Raw genomic sequence first — 21598 nt, 5'->3', positions numbered from 1 at the left:
TTACGAATGTACTAGAAAGGTCGGCAAACGAGTCGTTAACTCAAGCATGCATCGCTCATTGCTACATAACCTACCTTAATTAAACTACATATTATCTTCACAGGAAAGGTGCTAACATTAAGGAAAGTTGTAACTTATTATTTCCCCAAATAAATAATTCTGTGATTTTATTTTACGAAATTGGTTTACTTCGGCCTAGTGACAAATTGTGCCGGCAAATGTAAATAAAACAAATATATCGCTGCTGCGCAGTAAATTTTAATTTTAAAAGTGTCAGCAGGTATAATAAACAACAAATTAAATACATAAACGGGAAATTACCCGCCGCTAATATATTTTGGCAGTATATATATATATATATATATCCATCCAAATAGTGGGCCAAACGTTTCTGGCAAAAATCTTCAACTTTTCCACTCGAAGTTAATTTTTTTCAAAGCCAAAGTCGAAGGAAATAAAAATCTTTGATTCGACTTTGAATACTCAAAGCTTCGCACGCCCCTAGAATCTAATAGCAGGACCAAAAACATCATGCAACGTTTACGCGAGAGGTGTATTTTATTCAAATTTTGATAACCTAAAATATTGGTGCGACAATTATGCGATAAAACAGGGTACCTTTGTTTGCCTGCAATTGAAGTTTCCCCAAATTAACGATTTTAAGGGCATAATTTTTGGCCTGAATTTTTACATGGTCAAGCTAAAAAAAATAATTAATAATTACATTGTGTTTTCCACCATATACACATTAGTTTTTCAGTAAAGATAGTTAAATCTGAATAATAAATATGCACCTTCTATAAGGGCTGAGGCCTCTTGGTCTTGACTTATTCAGTTTAAAGGTTTTTAGGAGGCATTTGATGAGATAATTATAAAAATGCAGGACATTAAAAAAACTGTCTTTGTTTTGCTTCCTCTCTAGGTAATCTAGGGCTTGAGAGGCATTATGGACGAGGGGGGAGCCTGGAGAGTAACCTCACTGAAAGATGAAAGAAATGTTGGGTGCTTGGAAATATTATACCAGTACTTATAAAAACAAACGGAAGGGAAATGGGGAATGATATCATTTTTAGATACCTTGCTTTTGAATCCTGAAATTAAGAATGAGACCAATGTCAAAAAGTAAAATGTGACACATTCAAAACAACGACAGGCTGAAGCAAGACAGTTCATTTTAAAAATAGTTCAACACCATCCTACTCCATGCAACAGCAGCATAAGTTTTTCAGTTATGGTGACTTTGAGCATCAGCGTCACCAGTACTGTCACAACACAGATGACCTATCATGTAAGATGATAGTAGCTGTAGACTCTTAAACTTGCATTACTTGTTTGTTCTATAAATCAGAAAATAAAGTTAAGTTATATTTTTTTTTCCTTTTTTTTTCCTTTTTTTTCCCTTTAATTAATTTAAACTTCAAACTCAGTGTTACATCTGATCAATGGTGAGATCAAAATGATCGGAAAAATGACCAAAAATCAGAGAACATCGGCAAAAGAATAGTCATGTCTAGTCTACAGTAAGGAACAACCAGAGTACCTTAAGTAAGTTTGGGAAACATTGGAATACCAACACCAGGATAGTAAATAGGGCATATAATTAAACAAATTTTAAAAATTATATAAAATTAAGTAAAATTAAACTACCGAGGTTTTCTTTAAATACTGTACGTTTTTGATCCTATTAGGGTTGTGCGAATGATCAGTATACCAAAACCGATATCGAAATTTTGCTACTTTCATTTTCGATTTCGGTAAGAATTTCACCTGTCAAAGTTCGTTTTTAGCTAAATATTTCGAGCCAAACGAAAGTTCAATAGCTTACCGAAGTTCATTTGTTCTAGTTGAAAAAGAACTCATAATTTAATAAAAATTTAATGTCTTTATATGATTTCAGGGTGGCCACTCTTCTGGGATAATAAAATTCCTGGTTTTTTCCAGGTTTTTTCAAGGGTGGTTTTTATCAATATTTGCATACAATTTGTATTTTTGTTACACAAAGCACACACAATATGATGTTTTATTGGCGTTAAACAATAGACAACTTAACTATAGGCTTAAAAATTAAATCAATGAACTTGCTTAAAACAAAACCTACCACCAACAAAAAAATTTATAATCTCACGTCACAAAAATTACTTGACACCAAACGCACGTGTTTTGCCCCACTTGCGTGACTGGCTAATGCTGTTCTTCCCATCCATGCTACCGATATTGATTTTAACATTACACAAATTGCAAATAGTGTTTGTCCTGCACTTTGGATCTTTCTCCACCCATTCAAACTTTTCCGTATATTTGTCATTGTATATGGTGACCGAACTCGTTGACATTTTGATAGTCTGCGCCAATTACATGTTAGATTAAAAAATTCAAAACAACGTCCCGCACAACTAAACTTTTAAAAAAACTTGAGAAAAGTATCCGTGATACCGTGACGCAACAACATGAGCGCAAAGTAAAAACAAATATACATACAAAACTAGTGCTAGCAACATGCCGTGCGAGAAATTACTACCACCCTACAACAACATTTTCAGCCAAAATGCTGTTGCTTTTGAATACAGAAACATAATAAGTATGGAAGTCTGAATTGTTAACGGTTTCTTACGTACTACAAAAGTTTTTAAATGCAATATGAACAAATTAACTTTCACAAAATATAGCTCACGAGCATACTGCCGTGCTTTGACGGGTGGTAAACGTGCTCATTTAACAGCTGTATGTTATTGCGATCGTTATATCATAAAAAAAAATTCCCGGTTCTAATAAAAATTCCTGGTTGATTCCAGGTACTCCTGGTTTTTTTTAAGAAATCCTGGCTATTTCCCGTATTTCCCGATTTCCTGGTTGGCTGGCCACCCTGGATTTGCATATGTTATTACTAATAACGTAATAACATATGCAAATCATATAAAGACATTACATAATTAGAAAAAAGATTTCCGTTAAGATTAATTTACGTGGTGATGAAAAAAAGTTAATGAAAATACAGTAAAATCATAATGTGAACAAACATGGCCGATAAAGTAAACAAAATTCAAATGTGATTACAGTAGGCCTAGGTATCAAAACAAAATCATGCAATATTTGAAAAATTACCTGATTCATTTGCTTTCAAACAATAGTGTAGGTACTATATTCGTAAAACATACATTCCAGAACTGTTAATACACTATTTATAGAGTCAAGATTTTGTGGTGTTATTTTAAGACAAATTTCGGTGTAAAGAAATAAAGATTTCGGTGTTATATGGTTTTATTTTTTTGCTCAAAATACCCACGGCAAAATTTTCTTGCTTTTCTGTACGACATGCAAATTTATTAAAACAAATATTAATATACACTAAAACCTCATGATCTAATTACAATTAAGTTCATTTGCCAATTCATAGGTAATTAAGTTCATTTGCAAATTCATAAATTCAAACTTTTAAATAACTACTAAAAATTTCACGACTTAATAACAATCACATACACTACAAAATTACACAATTAAGCACTTCCAAAGTTACTATTAAGACGGTTTTATTGAAATGCTATCATAGTTAAATTTTTCCGCATTTTCTGGAGTGAGACGTTGTCTTCTGTCACTAACTACGAGTGAGTACCTGGAAAATGAACGTTCTGCATCAACATTTGATGTTGGGAACCAGATTGCCCTTAAACTGGCTTGAGCAAATTCACTGTAGTTCCCTTTAAGAGAGCAAAGTACCTTTGCAACATCAATTTGGCTTGTTTCTGGTAATGAAAGTTCATCCTCAATTATTTTTTTGAAAGCAACATAGCCACGTATGAATGTATCAATGGGAAGATGGGAAACAGAAGGCAAGTTATGCAGAGACTTCTGTAGGTTTGAATCTTCTATGCTAACCCTACTCACATTTCTTGGGTTGAACAGCAAATTAATGGCATTAAAGACTCTTAGGCAAGGATGTTTTTTAACAGATGAGTTTTGCCTCAAACGCTTATGTTTCTCACTCGCGACATATTTCACAAGCGTATCGCGTCTCTCGTAGTCTAGCCTGCAGTTACAGAATTTGCACATTAAAATTTTATCACTGAAATAAAATCCTTCGCTGGAAAATTCTTTCGATCGGTCACTGGCAGAAACCTTTGTTTTAGGCATTATCAACAATATGCAAAAACTTGCCGTGCTGGAAATATCAAAACAATGGAGAATAGATGCGAATACAAACGCTTACCGAATACCAACATACGCACGTGAAAATTAATACCAACATAAACATGTACTATTTATTATTTACAATCGTTATGTTAAGCAGGGTTAATTTTATTTTCGTACCCAAAGTACTTTATTTTAAATAAACAGTAAAAGCAATGTGCTTTAGTGTGTAATATTTTAATGATTAAAAACGTAATCTTAGAAAAACATATTTTGGACGTTTGTTATTTTTGTATTTACAGAAAGTGAACGGTGGCCATTGTATCATAGTTATCAACATCTTAAATTATTATGGTACACAAGATTACCGTTAATTCCGAGACTTCATTTAAAAATCTATAATGAATCACCGTTGCATATAATATATATGGCTGCTAGTTACTGTCAGAAATATTTGATTGTGCTGAAGATAGTGAATTTTCCTTACAGAATGGAAAAAAAAAACGTAAATAATCAGGATAGACGAAATTTCGTGACATATCGCGGATTTCGCACAATTTCGTTTTATTTCGTGTTTTCAAGCGGTTTTCGGTGTTATTTCGTTTTATCGCGCATTACCATATAATCGTGCCTCTTAACTATTTAGTATTTACCGTATACACACAAACAAAGAATGTACCTACTTTTATTCGCGCACTGCCAAACAAAAACATTGTCGTCGGCTTTATTTAAATTTTACATACTCTGTCCGGCATATAAAATCCTCATAATATACAGCCAATTATACAAAAAGGTCAACAAGTCACTGCATGTAATGACCACTCGGCAGCAACCATTTGTTATGTTTTGTTTTGACGATGACCCTTTGCCTGGTCTACAGCTGCCTGAGCTAGCGATGTGTGACAGTGGTGCAAGATGGCGGCCATTCCGCAGTAGTCACGTGTTTTTCCGTCAGTACCATGCACGTGATTAGAAAAGCCTAATTTAAAATCTGAAACAAGTTCATGTAGCTTTAGTGCATTTTATTGGTTCGTCATATGTAGAAAATTTCAAATGAAATTTGAGGTATCCTGCTATCCTGCTAGCATGTCATCAAACATGAGTTTATGAACTTGTCATTTTTAGATACATCAAAAGGCACCAAAATGATTTACAGCAAAACCCCTTATTTGCACTTTTCATGGGGACAAAGTAAAAAAGTGTAAAAAGCGGGAAAGTGTAAATAAAGGGAAAAGTAAGAAATACGTTAAAGTTAATTAAAATACAGTCGCATCCTGCAGCGTTCATAACAAATACGGGCTACATTAAACATACGTAGTTAAAAAAATTTAAAAAATTAAAAGAAAAGGGCCGCAAATTGGAAATTTACAGTCAATAGTGCGCCGTGCGCGGAGAAAGGTCATTGTACTCAATCAGCTGTTACGGCGCGGCGTAGCCACCGGCTGACTCTCTCTGTTCTCTGAGCTGCGCATGCGCAGTATAACTCACTCAACGCTCCGCCCAGACTCGTGACCTTCCATCAGCAGCCAGCCAATAGATGCGCGCTTAGCGGAAAAAAAATATAAGCTCCACCTCCCGTGTACCAGTTTTGTCCAGTTCTAATACCAGGGTCATTCCATGTCAAATCACCCAGAATATGTCACCCACCAACACGGATTTCCACAAAATTTTGTGTACTTGTTGCCTCGATGAAGTTATGAAGCCATATGAATTTTTTCTTCATTGGTCCTTATAGTTTTTTTTTTTTAACAGAAGGTCAAAGTTATATGCATTTGCTTGAATGTGTCACTCTTGATACTCCTTTTCAGGAGTGCAGCACATTGATAAAAAATAATATTTCAGCATGTATACTTGTTTAATGTATGAAATTATTCGTGTAAGTGAAACAAGGTTTACAGATTCCAAGAAAAATTGCCTGAAAGCATTTTTATGTTTTCTTATTGCTTAAAAAAATTATTTAAAATGAAAAGAGCATGCTTTTACAGCATAACACATGAAATTGCAGATGAGAAAATTTAGCAAGAGGCAATAAAGAAAACTCATCTGTATTGGTTTTACATTAATCCTGTAACTACATTTTATGATATAACAAAAGAAAAACAGTGGGGTTTAGAAGGCTTTGATATAAAATTTATACAGATTTATATAAGACATTAATTGGAAACCGACCACAACACTCATTACAAATATTTTCTTAATTTGTTGTAGCTGCTACTAAAGAAAAACACTGCATATATTTATGAACTGGTGATAGTTTCAGTGAAAATTATTAATTATCAGTGTATTCATACCTTTTTAAGATATTTTAACACAAACATAGGTATGTACTATCACAATTCATTGCAAGTTGCTATTTAATATGTTTGCAGTATTTGGGTTGATTTTCCATTTGCTACATATGTGTGTGTACCCACACACATACATAATCTGAAACCTGGTTATGCTTTAAACCAACGGCCTTATCCTTCAAGTAAGTGATGGAGCATAATTACCTTGTGCAGTATTTCTGGTGGTTGATGTTCCTAAAGTCAGGATGCAGAAAGAAAACTTATATCTCACATTAACTAATATCCCTTGTTGCAGGTATATAAATACAAATATTTTCCCCTTCCATATCAATTCATAATAAATGAATATTAGTCCAAAACTACCAATAAATATACTGTATACAGTTAGTGTTATGAGCCAAAATGTTTGTTGAACAGAATATCAGCAAACTCTACCTCTTTTTCTGGGAAGTACCACATCCTACCACTTCCTTTTGTGACTGGTACACTAACAACACTTAGGATATTACACAGTGGAACATCACACCTGTTTCTCTGTCAACGGAAGGCCAGTGGAATGACCTTGCTGGTCCATGCGGATGTAAGAATTTAACTACCACATCTTCTTCTTCATGATTTAGCTTTTCAATTGTTCCAAAGAACCAGTGAGACTCATATACACATGAAATAAATGAGTTTACAGAAAGCTGTGACATGGTGACAAGCGTACGATTGCTTTCTCTGAAATGAAACACAGAGGTGTAGTTTTCATCAAAACTTATGCGTTTCATTGCTACATCATCTTGCGACAGTGGTATATAAACTGATGAAATTCGCGTGTTCCAGGGATTGTCTTTACTTTCGTAAACCGTCCTGACAACTCATGTCGCTCCTGTTGAATCAGCTCCTTTTTGACAAGCCTGAAATGAATATGTTCAATGCGCGATGTACAGAATTTGAATACTTCATCTACTGTTGTTATCTGGTTATCAAGACATCTTCCAAGGCTCTCTTTAGTAACTAAGCGTTTCACTGTGCCACCAATTCCATCACATGGGGACTTCCCATGGCTGGTAGCAAAAAATGACCAAGATGCTTCGAGGGAAAATTTCTATAGCACAAATTTTTAAAGTTTTTGCAGTTTTTATATTGGCCAGCACAGCCGTCACTGAAGTAACACACCTTTCGCACAAACGAAAATTTTTCACAAATTAGCTTGGCAATTTCTTTTTGTGTTGCATGTACGAAGGCCACATTGTGATCCAGATCATCAGACAACACACAAAGATTACAAACAGACAAATCCACTGAGCCAGGCAAGCGGACATGAATGACTACAGTATGTAGAGTACAAGCACCACTTGTCCAGTGATAACCTTGTGCTTCATCTTGGATAACATATGAGAAATTCTCACTGAAATCTAGAAGAACAACTGCTGTGTCTGACTTCAAATTAACTTTAGTTTCTTTCAAGTAGTTGGATTGGGCTTGTGCAATATATGAGTGTGGAATAAGTTTTTCTAGCTTTTCAATCAATTTGTTCAAATAGTCTTCAAAACTTGCAGCACACTGTATGAGTTCTGTTCGATCAGTACTTACCCACTGACTATATTCTATCTCATCTGAAGGATCATAATTCAGTTTTTCTTGAAGAATTCTCCTTAAATTCTCACTTGGTGGGCAATGAGAGCAGTGACGCACCATGCAATCTCTGTTTTCCTTGGAACAAACTAGGTAAGTTATAAGGTCATGATAGGATTCATTGATTTCACCAACTGCATGAAGGAGAAGTTTCACATTCTGGTGTATGCTACATACACATACAGAATGGGTTCCTGATGATCCTGACAAAACACACCACTTAGGTCTTAGCATACAGAACTTAGAGAACCGGACAGCAGATTCTGGAAATTGGAATATGAAAGCAGCATACAATTCTCGTAAATTAGAAAGAATAAGACGTTTTTGCTTGTGGACATTCCTAGCAACACTAACTACATCCTACTTTCCAGGCATTATTCTAGAATAGTCATCATTTTCATAAAAATTGTGCACCCGTTCAACAGTTTCTAAGCTTAAGGATTTCCCTCTCTTAGATTGTGGAGTAGATAAAATTCCTTTTTCCTTAAGAGATGTCTTGACTGCCTAACAGCATACTCACTGACTTCAAATTCTTCCATGATCCTTTGTCTGCTCCAAGAAATTGGAACTAAAGTTAAAAGTCTAATTAATCTTTTCTGGTGTATTCTGTGTCATTCTTACTTTTTCCTTAATTAAAGATAAGAGTGTATCTAGATCTTCTGCTTTCTGTTTGATGTCCTTCGAAATCTGTTCATTGTCATTTTTCTCAGTGGGAAAGCCCTGGCCAAGTACTTTGCACACTTTACTTCTTAAGCTGTCACATGCCAATTTCAATTTCCTTTTCCCATAAACTAGCTTGCTGTGTGCTGGTACAGCATGTAACTTTAAAGGGGATATTCCTAGTTCATCAAATGTAGTACTGATGGTCTTCGAAGCAGCTTCCTTGCTTGATGATGTATCAAGATCACCTATACTGCATACACTGGCTGTATCAGATATTTCTGATGATTCCTGGTCTGTTGTATTAATAGGAAGTGCTTGTATGCATTTTCTGCAAGATGAACAAATCTTCTGTCCTTGTGGTATTTTCAAATTTAATTTGTCATATATTTCCCTTGAAATGTCTTTATTTACACATCGTAGTGATTTGTAAATGGTTTTCTTATGTTTTTTAAGTGGATCATAACATGTAGTATGATACAGTTCATATTTTTTTGTATAAAAAATCCTATGGTGCTCACAGACACTCGCTAACCTATCACTTTTTATGCCACTCCTACAGGATAAAAGTTCTTTGTCAGTATCACTTAGTGTTTGAATGTTGTTCAACCTCTTCAAATGGGTATAACTTGTTTTATGACACTCTGTTCCAGTCTCCTTACCAACACTACATGGTTCACTAATTCCTGACTGCTGAAGTTCCATTACTGCTTCATCAACTTCACAACACTTCACTTTCACATAATGTCACTGGTACAAAAACCAAATCATAAAGTTGTTGTGCGATCCCAATAACAACACAATGAAAAAATTAAAAGAATAACTAAACAAAAGTTTGTAGTTCGTTCCACATGCTTGTTTATACCAGAAAGCACTGAAGAACCTTCCAACTCTGCTTCACCGACTGGCTATCCTGCTACATCAGCGGAGGTTACTGCAGCTGCCTCTGCAGATAAGCCCAGTGATGACTACACACTTGTGTAATGCTGACATGACTGGACCTTCAGTGCAAGAAGGTGATATAGGTAGCCATGTGGTTACCAAAGTGAAAACAAAAGATGGGGTTATTATACATGCACTTACATACATAAACCTTCAAAACCCCACTGTTTTTCTTTTGTTATATCATAAAATGTAGTTACAGGATTAATGTAAAACCAATACAGATGAGTTTTCTTTATTGCCTCTTGCTAAATTTTCTCATCTGCAATTTCATGTGTTATGCTGTAAAAGCATGCTCTTTTCATTTTAAATAATTTTTTTAAGCAATAAGAAAACATAAAAATGCTTTCAGGCAATTTTTCTTGGAATCTGTAAACCTTGTTTCACTTACACGAATAATTTCATACATTAAACAAGTATACATGCTGAAATATTATTTTTTAGCAATGTGCTGCACTCCTGAAAAGGAGTATCAAGAGTGACACATTCAAGCAAATGCATATAACTTTGACCTTCTGTTAAAAAAAAAAAAACTATAAGGACCAATGAAGAAAAAATTCATATGGCTTCACAACTTCATCGAGGCAACAAGTACACAAAATTTTGTGGAAATCCGTGTTGGTGGGTGATATTTCAAAAAATTTTTGGGTGATTTGACATGGAATGACCCACCAGTTTATTGGTATACGCACCAGTTTTCTCACTGCCGTGACATGTTCAAGTTTACGTTCATCTTGATGTCTTGATACCAATAATTAATTATTTACGATCCCCAGATATAAATGGTTAGTTTAAAAAATATGCATCAACTGTACAATACTTCCGAAATTATAAAATACGTATAAAACAGTTACCAAGACTCCGCTCATTTTATCTTGTGAAGTTTATGTCTCGTACCAGTATTTCGGCTAAATTGTGACATAAATATAGTATCAGAACGTTTATACTTTCTTGAGTTTACGTTTTTCCCTAGAACATTTTAGATTGTCTCCTGCTATAATTACTCGGACTTTTACACACCTAGGCTTAAATTATTATATGTTTAGAAATAAAAGCAACTTTTCATGTTATAAAATATGTATATTTTGCGATTTAAAATGTTCACTGCCGACTATAAAAGTTACGTTTTTCACAATGTTTTTAGGCCTACTATGGTTGTTACGTGACGTAAATAGCGAGATGGATTCGATTTTTGAGACGTAATTCGCGTGAAAGTATTGTATTGGATTAAATGGGAACTAAACGGGACCTGAAGAATATAGTGCAAATAACTGGAAAACGTAAATAATTTACTGAAGAGCAAATTTTGGGGCACTTTTTTTCTTTGTTAATTAAAAAATTTCGCTTAACTTTCGTTAAGAATAGATTTATCTCATAGAAAAATTAATTTTCGTTTCACTTTCGCGAAACTTGATAAATTTTCTTTCACTTTCATTTTGTGTGGATGAAGTCACTTTCGTACATCCCTAGATACTATGAATGCTTCTGAACTTATTGTAGCCTAAGAGGGTATGCCAATTAAACATTTTCTGGCGTTTGTCAAAAATATTTATAAAAAAAATTTTTAGCCAAAAAATTACTAACAAATAAAATCAGTTAGGTACAAGGATTAAATTCAGAGTTGTAGCCCAAACATACCTCTAATTACTAGTTTAAGAGGAGGAAAAAGCCTTGTTTGTAAAGAAAGAAACATACATTCATTCTTTAATTACTGAGAAAAAAAGATGATGTACCTCCTTGGGCAGCAATGAGATGAAGTCACGCTGGAACTGGGGCTCTATCACCTGCATCATGTGTCGGACCTGCGTTGGCTCGCATGCATCGATCAGCTGGTCTATTGCAAGCAGCCGCTCTGCATTCGACCATATCTGCCAAAATCAGCACCAATTCAAGTTACCCATACCACAAACAACATTTCTATTAATGACTGCCCAATGCATTAGAAACTCTCATTTTCATTTCTATACTTAACATTTTCTTGCAATTTATACTTAATTTATACAATTTATACTGTATTTCGACTGGCTTCAATCGACTCCAACACTATTCATTGCTACTTAAAATTTATGATGACCAAGATATGCCTTCCTTAATATATCTACAACACACATACTGAATTATAATTCAGTTTATGGGCAATAAAAAAATAACTGCACAGTTGATCCACCTAAAGATCGTAGGAGTGGGAGTTTATCCCGTTCAAGATATTTGCTTCACTAGGTGAAGTTCTGTGGATCTGAGCAGACATGAACATAAACAGGCAAATGATTTGTGGTGAAAAATGTATATGGCAGCACTAACACCGCATAACCGATAATTTTTAGTACAGTTACATGCACATTAAGTTAAAATGTTTTTTTTTTTTTTTTGGCCGATAATAACGCATCTACGCATTTTCCCCTGAATATATCCTACATTATTCACTTTATACGAAGTTAATGTCATTTCGTTTATTTAAAATAATCAGATAAAATAAGTAAAGATGCAACTTACAGACCTGCCAACATTCAAATCAAAAAAATCATGAGGTTGCAACGTGAGCTTCGGCATTCAGACGCCCGCCGGCTCCACCCCTTCCCTCGTTCCCCTTAAAGCCCCCTCCCGCACTCCCTTGTGACTTCCGCGTGACGTAGACGCCTCCTTCCAGGCCTACTGAATGTGACACTAGCGCCATCTGGATTTTTTATATATAGGGCTGTAATTATTTTGCTCGTGCTGTTCTGTTCCGGGAGCGATCGCCGTGAGGGGTGCTTCGGCGTCGCGCCATGTTACGCATGGCTAGGAGGTGTTCTCTGGTCGGTGTCTTACATTTTTTTTTTTCTTTCTTGATAATTCTTTAGTTTGCCTTCTGCGCCATGTTTGGCTTGCCTCCTTTTGGCCTCATAAAGTAATGTTTGCTGGACACCGAATTTGTTTTGTAATTTTTTGTTTTGCATTGCCAGTGTGTTTCACCTTGTGCATTTCTTTGATTTTGTTTTTATTGCTTTCAACCCATTTTCCGTTGGGGCGTTTGCCGTTTTTCTCCGCCGCACCTCTCACGTCCGGACAGACAGCATTCTATCTGCAATTGCTTGATTTAATAACGTTAGCACATAACATTTGTATATTGGCTATTTGTATTGCTCACCAGTACCTGTTTACGTAAATCTTTCTTTCGTAATTCTTGTTATGTGTCGACCCTCTACATTCATATGGGGCTTGTTTTAAAGAATAATAAAGTTGTGTATTTTTGTATTTCTGATATTTACGCTTTTTTCTTTAGGGGTTAATTGTTCTCGCACAACACGTCTGGCACTCTGCCTGTCCATTTATAAGGGCCATTGCTTTTTTTTTATGTTTCTAATTGTTAACATCATTGAGGTAAAGTGAGGTGGATTTCCCCTTCCCCTTCACGATACTTCAAGGTCCTCAATAAAAATTTTCAGGCCCACAAATACATGTTAAGATATAAAAAAACAACAAATGAGAATCTTTAAATTTAAGTGACATACCTGTACATATGTTACATGGTCTCTGCTTTAAAATTTATTTCAACAAATTATAGGTTGCAGATTTTGCAGCCTTCAAAAAATTTTCATCGAAGAGTTGTTCGTAACACACGCCCTCTTGTGCAGATTTTACTTTTAGCAATGTTTCAAGCAATTTTTCAGACACTGACGATCTGAATTGGGTTTTTGTCTTCTTTACCTGGCTGAAGATCCTCTCACACTCGGCGTTACTATGAGGAATGGATAAAATACCTAGCATAAGTTGACCTAACTTGTCATACTTCAAACTCCCATCTATAGTCTTCATCTGTCCAATAAATGACCACTTAGAGTCAATTCTTTCCTGCTTCAATATTTCCTCAGGAATATCTTCTATTTGAAATGAAGAAAATTGTGACTCAAAAACATCAATTGCAGCATCTATATCTTGTCCTTCCATAATAATAATATTTGGAAATTTATCAACAAAATATCTTGCACTAGAAAATGATGCAGGCTTATGGTTTCAATGCATGCTACTTTTGCATGAGCTAGAAAAGTACTTTATAAAGGAAATTTGTGTACTATGTAGTCACATGCAGCCACATAATACTGCCTAATTGAACTGTAAAACAATTTGCCCTGTTCAACACTCAAGCCACCCACAATTTTGAATGCCGCACTACCAATAACCAAATCTTTATTTTTTTTTTATTATCATGAGTGTGATAATACATCTCCAAAAGAGAAGTAGATGATTTTACTACATCAGCACACACAAATTTTGACATCAAGTTTCGCAACAGGTCGTAAAGTGTGGATTTCAGTTTCTGAATCTGAGGTTCTTGCGACTGTAGTAGTACATTGGTCTTGTCGAACATAGGGATTACATTTAAGAGAAACATGCAAAATGCCTTGTTTAAATCACTAGATAAAAACATGAATAGCCTCTCTTCTCTAGTAAGTTGGGATGACATAGGTCTACCTTTTTCTGCTGGTACCTAAGGAACTGATGTTTTCATTTTAGGTCTGTGTGTTAACTTGATTTTCTTTGAGCTGGTCACATCCATTTTAGAACTGCGCTTCTTTGAACTGTCAGGTTTAGAAGCTATTGTACTGGGAAAAGTGAACTTGGAAATTTTTTTTTATCATTTGAAGACACTGCATGGCTACTGTTTGTACTACTACTACTTTCTGTGTTTGTGGCACTGGACAAAACTGTGAGGTTACTTTGACTACCTTGTTGAGATGGAATTGAACATTCACCTATTTTTTAAACTAGTTTGGGGATTTTGTAGCTCTGAAGTGTGCTCCTGCTTTCATCTGCAAATTCAGGCCGACATTCTATAAAAAAAAAAAACTAGTTAATGGCTGCCATTGTTCTACCAACCTTGTCAAGCATTTTCCTAACGAAAGCCATCGTGTACACACATGTTTGAGGACTTTCTTAGTGTCTATGTCATGCAGCATCTGAAATTCTTTTAGCTTTTCTTTCCTATTTACACTCTTTTCCAAGTAGTAAAATATATCAATCAAAATGTCATCCACTTTAGATGGAAGACAAGCAGCAGCTTTTTCAGCACATAAGTTTATCAAATGGCATGGACAACCAACAGCAATCAAATTTTCGATTTTACTTTTCATAACAGCAGCCACACCACTTTTATGTCCCATCATCACTGGCGCATTGTCAGCGCTTAGCGCCAAACAGTTTGAAAATGGGATGTTGTGTTCTTTTATGGTATCAAGTAAAAGATAACCAATATTTACTCCTGTTGAGTTTCCTTTGAGAACTAGTACTGCCAAGAGCCTATTTTGAATTTCGAGCTTGTCTTTACTGTGGAAAGTAACCACAATGGGGTAAAGTTTGCAATCACTTTCATTACTAACATCGGTTGCGATGGAAAATGGTGTATTACGTAACACAGATACAAGTTTCTCATGCGAACTTTGATCCATTTGTCCCAATATTGCTGCAGATTTGGTCCTCGCACAGCCGTATTTTTTGGCAATGTCACTATCGGGAAACATCTTTTTAACTAAAAAGTGGCCCTGCATAATCACTACACGACAGCGCTAAATTATGTTCAACTAAAAAAGATGTAAAATAACATTCCGCTGGTTTAACACTATTATCACTGTTCACAGCAAAATTTAGTTTTTTATTGGAAGCAATACACTTCACGTGTTCGTTGTGTTTCACATGTCTCCTCTTCCACTATGCGAGATAGAAAAATCAGCACGGCACACACTACAAAACGCGAAATTGCTTCCTTTACGTGACTCGAGTATTGATGGAAACTCGTTACTGTAAGCTTTCGTAAAACTTGTTTTGTAACTTTTACAAACAGTTCTATCAGACATGTTCACATTGCTCTAGACAAACAAACACCGCCACCATTTGCCAAACAACAAAGGGAGCAGCGCAAGACGAAAATAAACATTAGACTTTTACACCAACTACTCACTTACTATTGACTATCGAACACGGCGAGAGCATGGTATGTGGCTCAACTACGCCAAACAGCACGGCCCGGCTCAGACAAAGAGAATGAGCTTGGCACGGCACGGCCGGAGGCGAAACGTAGCCGTGTAAAATATCAGCAACAGGTTCAAATATAACAATACTGTTACAGTTAACACAAATAAATCATAGTATTTACATAGCTGAACCTCAAAATAAATGCAACCTTAACATCTTATTCACAGTTGCGTTGCCACTAATATTCCCCCTTGCTGATTCAATATAATTATGTAGATAAAAAAATCTCGGGGCCCCGAAAAATCGTGAGGAAACACTATTTTGGCGTGAAGGCGTGAGATGGACCTTAAAATCGTGAGCCTCATGCCAAAATCGTGAGAGTTGGCAGGTCTACAACTAGTAATCATGCTAACTATGTGTAAAATGAAACCTGTTACTAACTTACCCTGAACTGTGACAGCCAATCATTCATTTCAGGTGGGGGGTTGTCTTTAGTAGGGATGACACTCCTCGAAACCTTAATTTTTTCTAGAGGAATGCATCCTTCCCCAGACAATTTTTTCAAGCTGCAAATATAAAATAGTTTAAAACACAAACATCTACATACAGTAGCAGAGACACTATTTTCAATAACCTTTTATGTCATCTAAACTTATTACATAGACAACCGCTAATCCATTAACCTAAGACTGTTCTCAATACTAAACGTTGTCTCCAAATGCAAGTTGTAAAGACCTAGCCAGCCACATCCCTGCAGTGATTGTAACATTCCATCACATCTGCCATCTCCATTAAATTTAAGGAAACTATTTCATTTTATTAAGTTTTAATATGTGGGTATTTTGTGATATTTAATAAGTACAAGTGGTTTGCCTGGTTATAATGTGTTCATGATCATGGCGATGGATGTTAATAATTTTTGTCAATTAGTGTAAAATATAACTGATGATTTATTTCATTCTGATTGTAAAAGCAGTTGTCCTTTCTTCTTAATTCTAATTGGGTTGTTAAGTTTGCATGTGTATTCAAGTAGTTTTTTATTTGATTTGCCATTTTTCCTTTATTTGCCAAGGCCTTAGTAGGCACATATGATGTCTAAAAAATACCTGCCAATGCAATTTCAGTATTTTTTTCCTAACCTTTAAACAAAATTATCATAATACAGTACAACCCGGTTATAACATTCCCGTTTGTAACATTTTCCCGCCTATAACACCATAATTTCATGGTCCCGTCATTTCTCCATTAATCACAATGCTTTAATTTCCCGCCTATAACAATATTAACATTTCTACATTCCCGCCTTTAACGTTCAAATTTGCTTTGATAACTGCCACAATTTTCAGTATCCCTTCCTTCAAAGTCATAATTTAGAGCGAAACCATAGCTAGAAAATACAGCACGCATATACAAACATCAGACGTTTACATTTGTGTAGTTCACCATAGACGTGGTACACACGCACTCCAAAACTTGCACCGGATGGACTATAAATAAGGCGTCCTGTTCGCGCTCGTTAGCCTACGACTTGTTCCGTAATAATTATGATGCGCATTTTGTGCACTGATACATGGTCGGAAACAGTGCTACTGTATTCTATGGTGCTGGTTTTTGTTTCAAAGTTTTAACACCTTGAAATGGTTAAATGTTCTATGGATAAATTCACGGCTTTTGTTTGTGGTTAACCTATACCGTAATTATTTTTTTTTACTTACTTATTGTAGTCACTGTCGTATTTAATTAAAATATGCTGTATTGAAATTTTATTCAGGTTATTGTACGGCTATGATAGCCGATAAATATAAGCAAAAATCACATTCTGTAGCTGAAAAAATTCAGTTTATTAACCAAGTGGACAGGAACTCCAACAAAACGTGTGTTGCAATTGCAAAAGAGTTGAATATTTCTGTTTCGACTCTAAACTGTATCGTACAAAATCATGAAAAATTGTTTGCTGAAAGTGTAGGTACATCTATTAAGGTAAAAAAAATTAGAAAGGGGAAACACGAAGACGTTGATGACAAGCTGTTGGAATGGTTCAAGCAAGTACGGGCATCAAGTGTTGCTATAAATGGAAATATTTTACGACAAAAGGCAGAGGAAATAGCTTTGAAGTTAGGAGTTGAAGGTTTCAAAGCTACAAATGGTTGGATCGATAGATTCAAAAAAAGAACTGGGATTGTTTATCGTGTCATAAGTGGGGAGGGTGCCAGTGTAACATTTGGAAAAATGATGTCTTGCAGAGTGTTACGCAGTTATGAAAAAAGGGACATCTTCAACTTAGATGAATGTGCATTATTTTTCAATTTGTTACCAGACATAACCTTCTCATTCAAAGGTGAAAAATGCACTGGTGGCAAAAGAAGCAAAGAGCGGATCAGTTTTACTTGGTGCTAACATGGGTGGCACAGAAAAGTTACCTCCATTGGTAATTGGAAAAGCAGCTAAGCCAAGACGTTTTAAGAATGTCAAAACCTTGCCTTGTAGGTATGACTACAACAAAAACGCATGGATGACCTGCAAGATTTTCGAGCAGTACCTCCACTTTCTTGATGCTAAGATGGGGCTCATAAAAAGGAAGATTTTGGTTTTTGTTAACCACTGTGCTGCGCATCCTCCAAATGTTAGTTTGAGAAATATTAGACTATAATTTTTGCCTGCTAACAGTACTTCTTGCCTTCAACCTCTAGATAAGGGCATCATTAATGTTTTAAGATGGGTTTCAGGAAGCGGTTGTGCCACAAAGTTCTTCGATTTGCAGAGGCCAAGAAACCTATTCTGGATGCCATGCACTTTTTGTCTGCTTCATGAGATGCTGTTTTGCCTACGACAGTTGCCAACTGTTTTCGGAAAGCAGGTTTCCAGAAAACAGTGACAACGGATACAAATGCTGTGGATGTGCTGAACGAAGACGACTCTCCAGCTGCAGATGACATTCCATCTACAGACCTGCTAACTATACATAACTCTCCAACTGCAGATGAATGGGCAATGTTGCAGACTGTCTGCAATTTCCAGGGCAGTTATGAAGAGTATGTTGTGGTTGATGACAATCTACAAGCTTGTCAAACTCAGACAAGTGACATCATCTCAGATCAAGATGAGCATGAAGATGAAGATGGCGAAGATGACGAAGATGCTGAGCCTGAAGTTGTACCTACACAACTCAAAGCCTACGAAGCTATAACTACTTTGAAAAAATTTGTTGGTGCACAAAACAATACACCTGACAGTATTATGAGCTCTGTGTGGCATATTGAGGACTACTTAGTGAAAGTTATTTATTTATTTATTTATTTGTAATTGTAACATGCCAACCAACAGGACAAAGCCTTTAATGGTTGGCACACAATTAGATACATATACACTCACAATAATAAACATAAATGAAAAACACAAAACAATACAATATAATACATATAAAAACAAAACACACATAACGAAAGACAATAAAACAATAATCTAACGTTACAATTTAGGCAATACAGAACTAAAACACATATGATCATTAGGAACTAAGGAAAATAATTAAAGTCTTTATCAAATTTATTAAAATTGGTTATTAGCCTAAAGATAATATCATTATTTCTGTTAACTGTACATAAAGTGGAAGTTAAACGACTGTTAAAAGGAGGTACTCTTAAACAGGTGTTGTCAAGTATATACCGTATTTACTCGTGTATAGCGCGCCCTCGTGTATAGTGCGCACCACGATTTTTGCAACAAATTCCAAAGAAAAAAAAATTGAAATTTTTTTTTCCCCATAAATAAATTTTACTAACATTTTGTGGTACCTGATTATTTAAATTGATGTGTGGTGATGCGTCAGGAAAATACTTAAACTCTGCTGTGTAGAGGGAAGATAATGAAGCGCTGTATCGTCACAACTGGTACGTGGGCGGGCGGGAGGGCGGGAGGGAGGGAGGGAGGGAGGCGTGCCGCGCTAGCTACGTTGCTAAGCTGGCGCGGAGAACTAGATGACTCACCGGTCGCTGCTGGAACGAGGAATGGAGGAAGCGAAGAAAGAGACCGGGGAGGGGGGGGGGGGGACTGGTGACAACATTCTCTCTCTCTCTTTTTTACGAGCTTCTGAGCTGGCTTTCTGTAAAGGGGGGAGGTCTAAAAATAAACAAGAGACCATGATGTGCGAGCTTGCGCGCACACACACACGTGTGTGTGTGTGTGTGTGTGAAACAGAGGCCTTGTTGCTTGTGCGTATGTGTGGGGGCTGGCCAGAAACGTCACCCGTGTCACCCGGCAGTTAACGACTTCCACTCCTCCCCGCCTCCCCCCCACAAATTTTATTTTTCCGTGTATAGCGCGCATCCTTATTTTTTTCCTTTACTTGAGGGGAAAAAAGGGCGCGCTATACACGAGTATATACGGTATTTACAGTTTAATTTGTTAGTATAACATTTTTTAATAAAAATAAAGTCAAGTAATTCTCTTCGACTTGAGAGAGATATCAGATTGGGTAGAGGAAGTTGTTTTTGAATAATAATATTTATTAATTTATTCTGTATATTTTCAATTTTCATATTATCGCACATATTGATGTTGTTCCAAATTACTGAGCAGTATTCTAGTTTTGACCTAATTAATGCTAAATAAAGTGAGAGGATAGAATCAGTTTTGGTAGCATAACATGTGACATATTTAATTAAAGCTAATGTTCTTCGGGAACTAGAAATTAAATGTTGAACATGTTGGTGAAAGAACAATTTAGAATCTAGAATGATACCTAAATCTTTGAGAGAAGAGGATTTCTGAATTAAGGTGTTGCCCAATTTATAATCGTATTTGATAGGAAGGTATTTTCTGGTAAAGGATATTATTTTTGTTTTGCCTTTGTTGAGGGTCACAAGATTGGCTTTACAACATTTATTAATTTCATTAATGTCAGTTTGTAATAATAAACAGTCATTAAAAGAGAAAATTTTTCTACTTATTTTTAGATCATCTGCGAATAGAGTGCCAGAAGAATGATTCAAAATTTGAGTAATGTCATCAATAAATATGTTAAAAAGTAAAGGAGACAAGGTACCACCTTGAGGAACTCCAGAACTAGCTATAAAATTTGAAGAATTGGAGTTGTTGATAGATACAAAAAAAGTTCGAATTTTAAGGTAGCTAGAAAACCAATTAACACAATTGTCACTAAGACTGAAATTATGTAACTTGCCTAATAGTAATGAATGGTTTACAGTATCAAAAGCTTTAGCAAGATCAAAATAGCAGGCATCTACCTGACCCCTGCTAATGACTTCATTAAAAATAGGATTGAGGAAAGTAATTAGATTGGTGGCTGTGGTCATTCCTGAGCTAAAGCCATGTTGATTACTAGATAAACGATTTTTTAGTTGGAAATTAGTGATTTTAAAAACTATTTTTTCAAAAATTTTAGAGAGACCATTTAATAGTGATATTGGTCTATAGTTAACCACATTTAATTTGCTACCGTTTTTATGAATTGGAATGACCTTTGCAATTTTCCATTTATTTGGAAAAACTTGGGTTCTTAAACTAGTATTAAATAAATGTTTTAATAGGGGTACTAATATATTTGAACAGCCTTTCAGAATAAAATTAGGAATCCCGTCGGGTCCTGTAGACATTGAGGGTTTTAGAGCCCTTATGCCCCAAAGCACAAGGCTGTCAGAAACAGAGGGAACAGATATTATATCAAGGAATGAATTTAAGGTGGGAACTTGGTAATTGACATTAGAGGACACATAAACACTTGAAAAGTATTTAGCAAATACATTAGTCAACACCACTGGATCACTAGATACAACATCATTAACTTTTAACGAATGCTGTTCATGATAACCGTTTTTTATTAATTTGACATAGCGCCAAAACTTCTTAGGGTTGTTCTTGATATTATTGTTAGTGGTTCTGGTACAATTTATTTTATCACGCTTTATAATATATTTGGTTTCTTTTCGAAAGAATGAAAATTTGGTATAATAGTACATATTTTTGTTTCTTCTGTAAAGTTTGTGAAAATGTTT

At 35.5% G+C, this 21598-nt stretch overlaps 1 protein-coding gene across 5 annotated transcripts in view; it reads right to left on the bottom strand.

The window, feature by feature from the left end:
* The window catches only part of LOC134527244 (F-box/WD repeat-containing protein 7-like), a 280392-nt gene that overhangs the window by 211637 nt on the left and 47157 nt on the right, over nucleotides 1-21598 (bottom strand). For all 5 annotated transcript variants that reach the window (XM_063359747.1, XM_063359745.1, XM_063359748.1 and 2 more), the window contains 2 exons: nucleotides 16030-16150; nucleotides 11369-11503 (listed from right to left, as the gene is read on the bottom strand). In XM_063359747.1, coding sequence (XP_063215817.1) covers nucleotides 11369-11503; nucleotides 16030-16150 — 256 coding nt within the window. The remainder of the gene's footprint in view (nucleotides 1-11368; nucleotides 11504-16029; nucleotides 16151-21598) is intronic.

Source organism: Bacillus rossius, chromosome 1 (genome assembly GCF_032445375.1).
Source record: "Bacillus rossius redtenbacheri isolate Brsri chromosome 1, Brsri_v3, whole genome shotgun sequence".
NCBI lineage: Eukaryota > Metazoa > Arthropoda > Insecta > Phasmatodea > Bacillidae > Bacillus > Bacillus rossius.
This window is presented reverse-complemented; position numbering and strand designations above follow the sequence as displayed.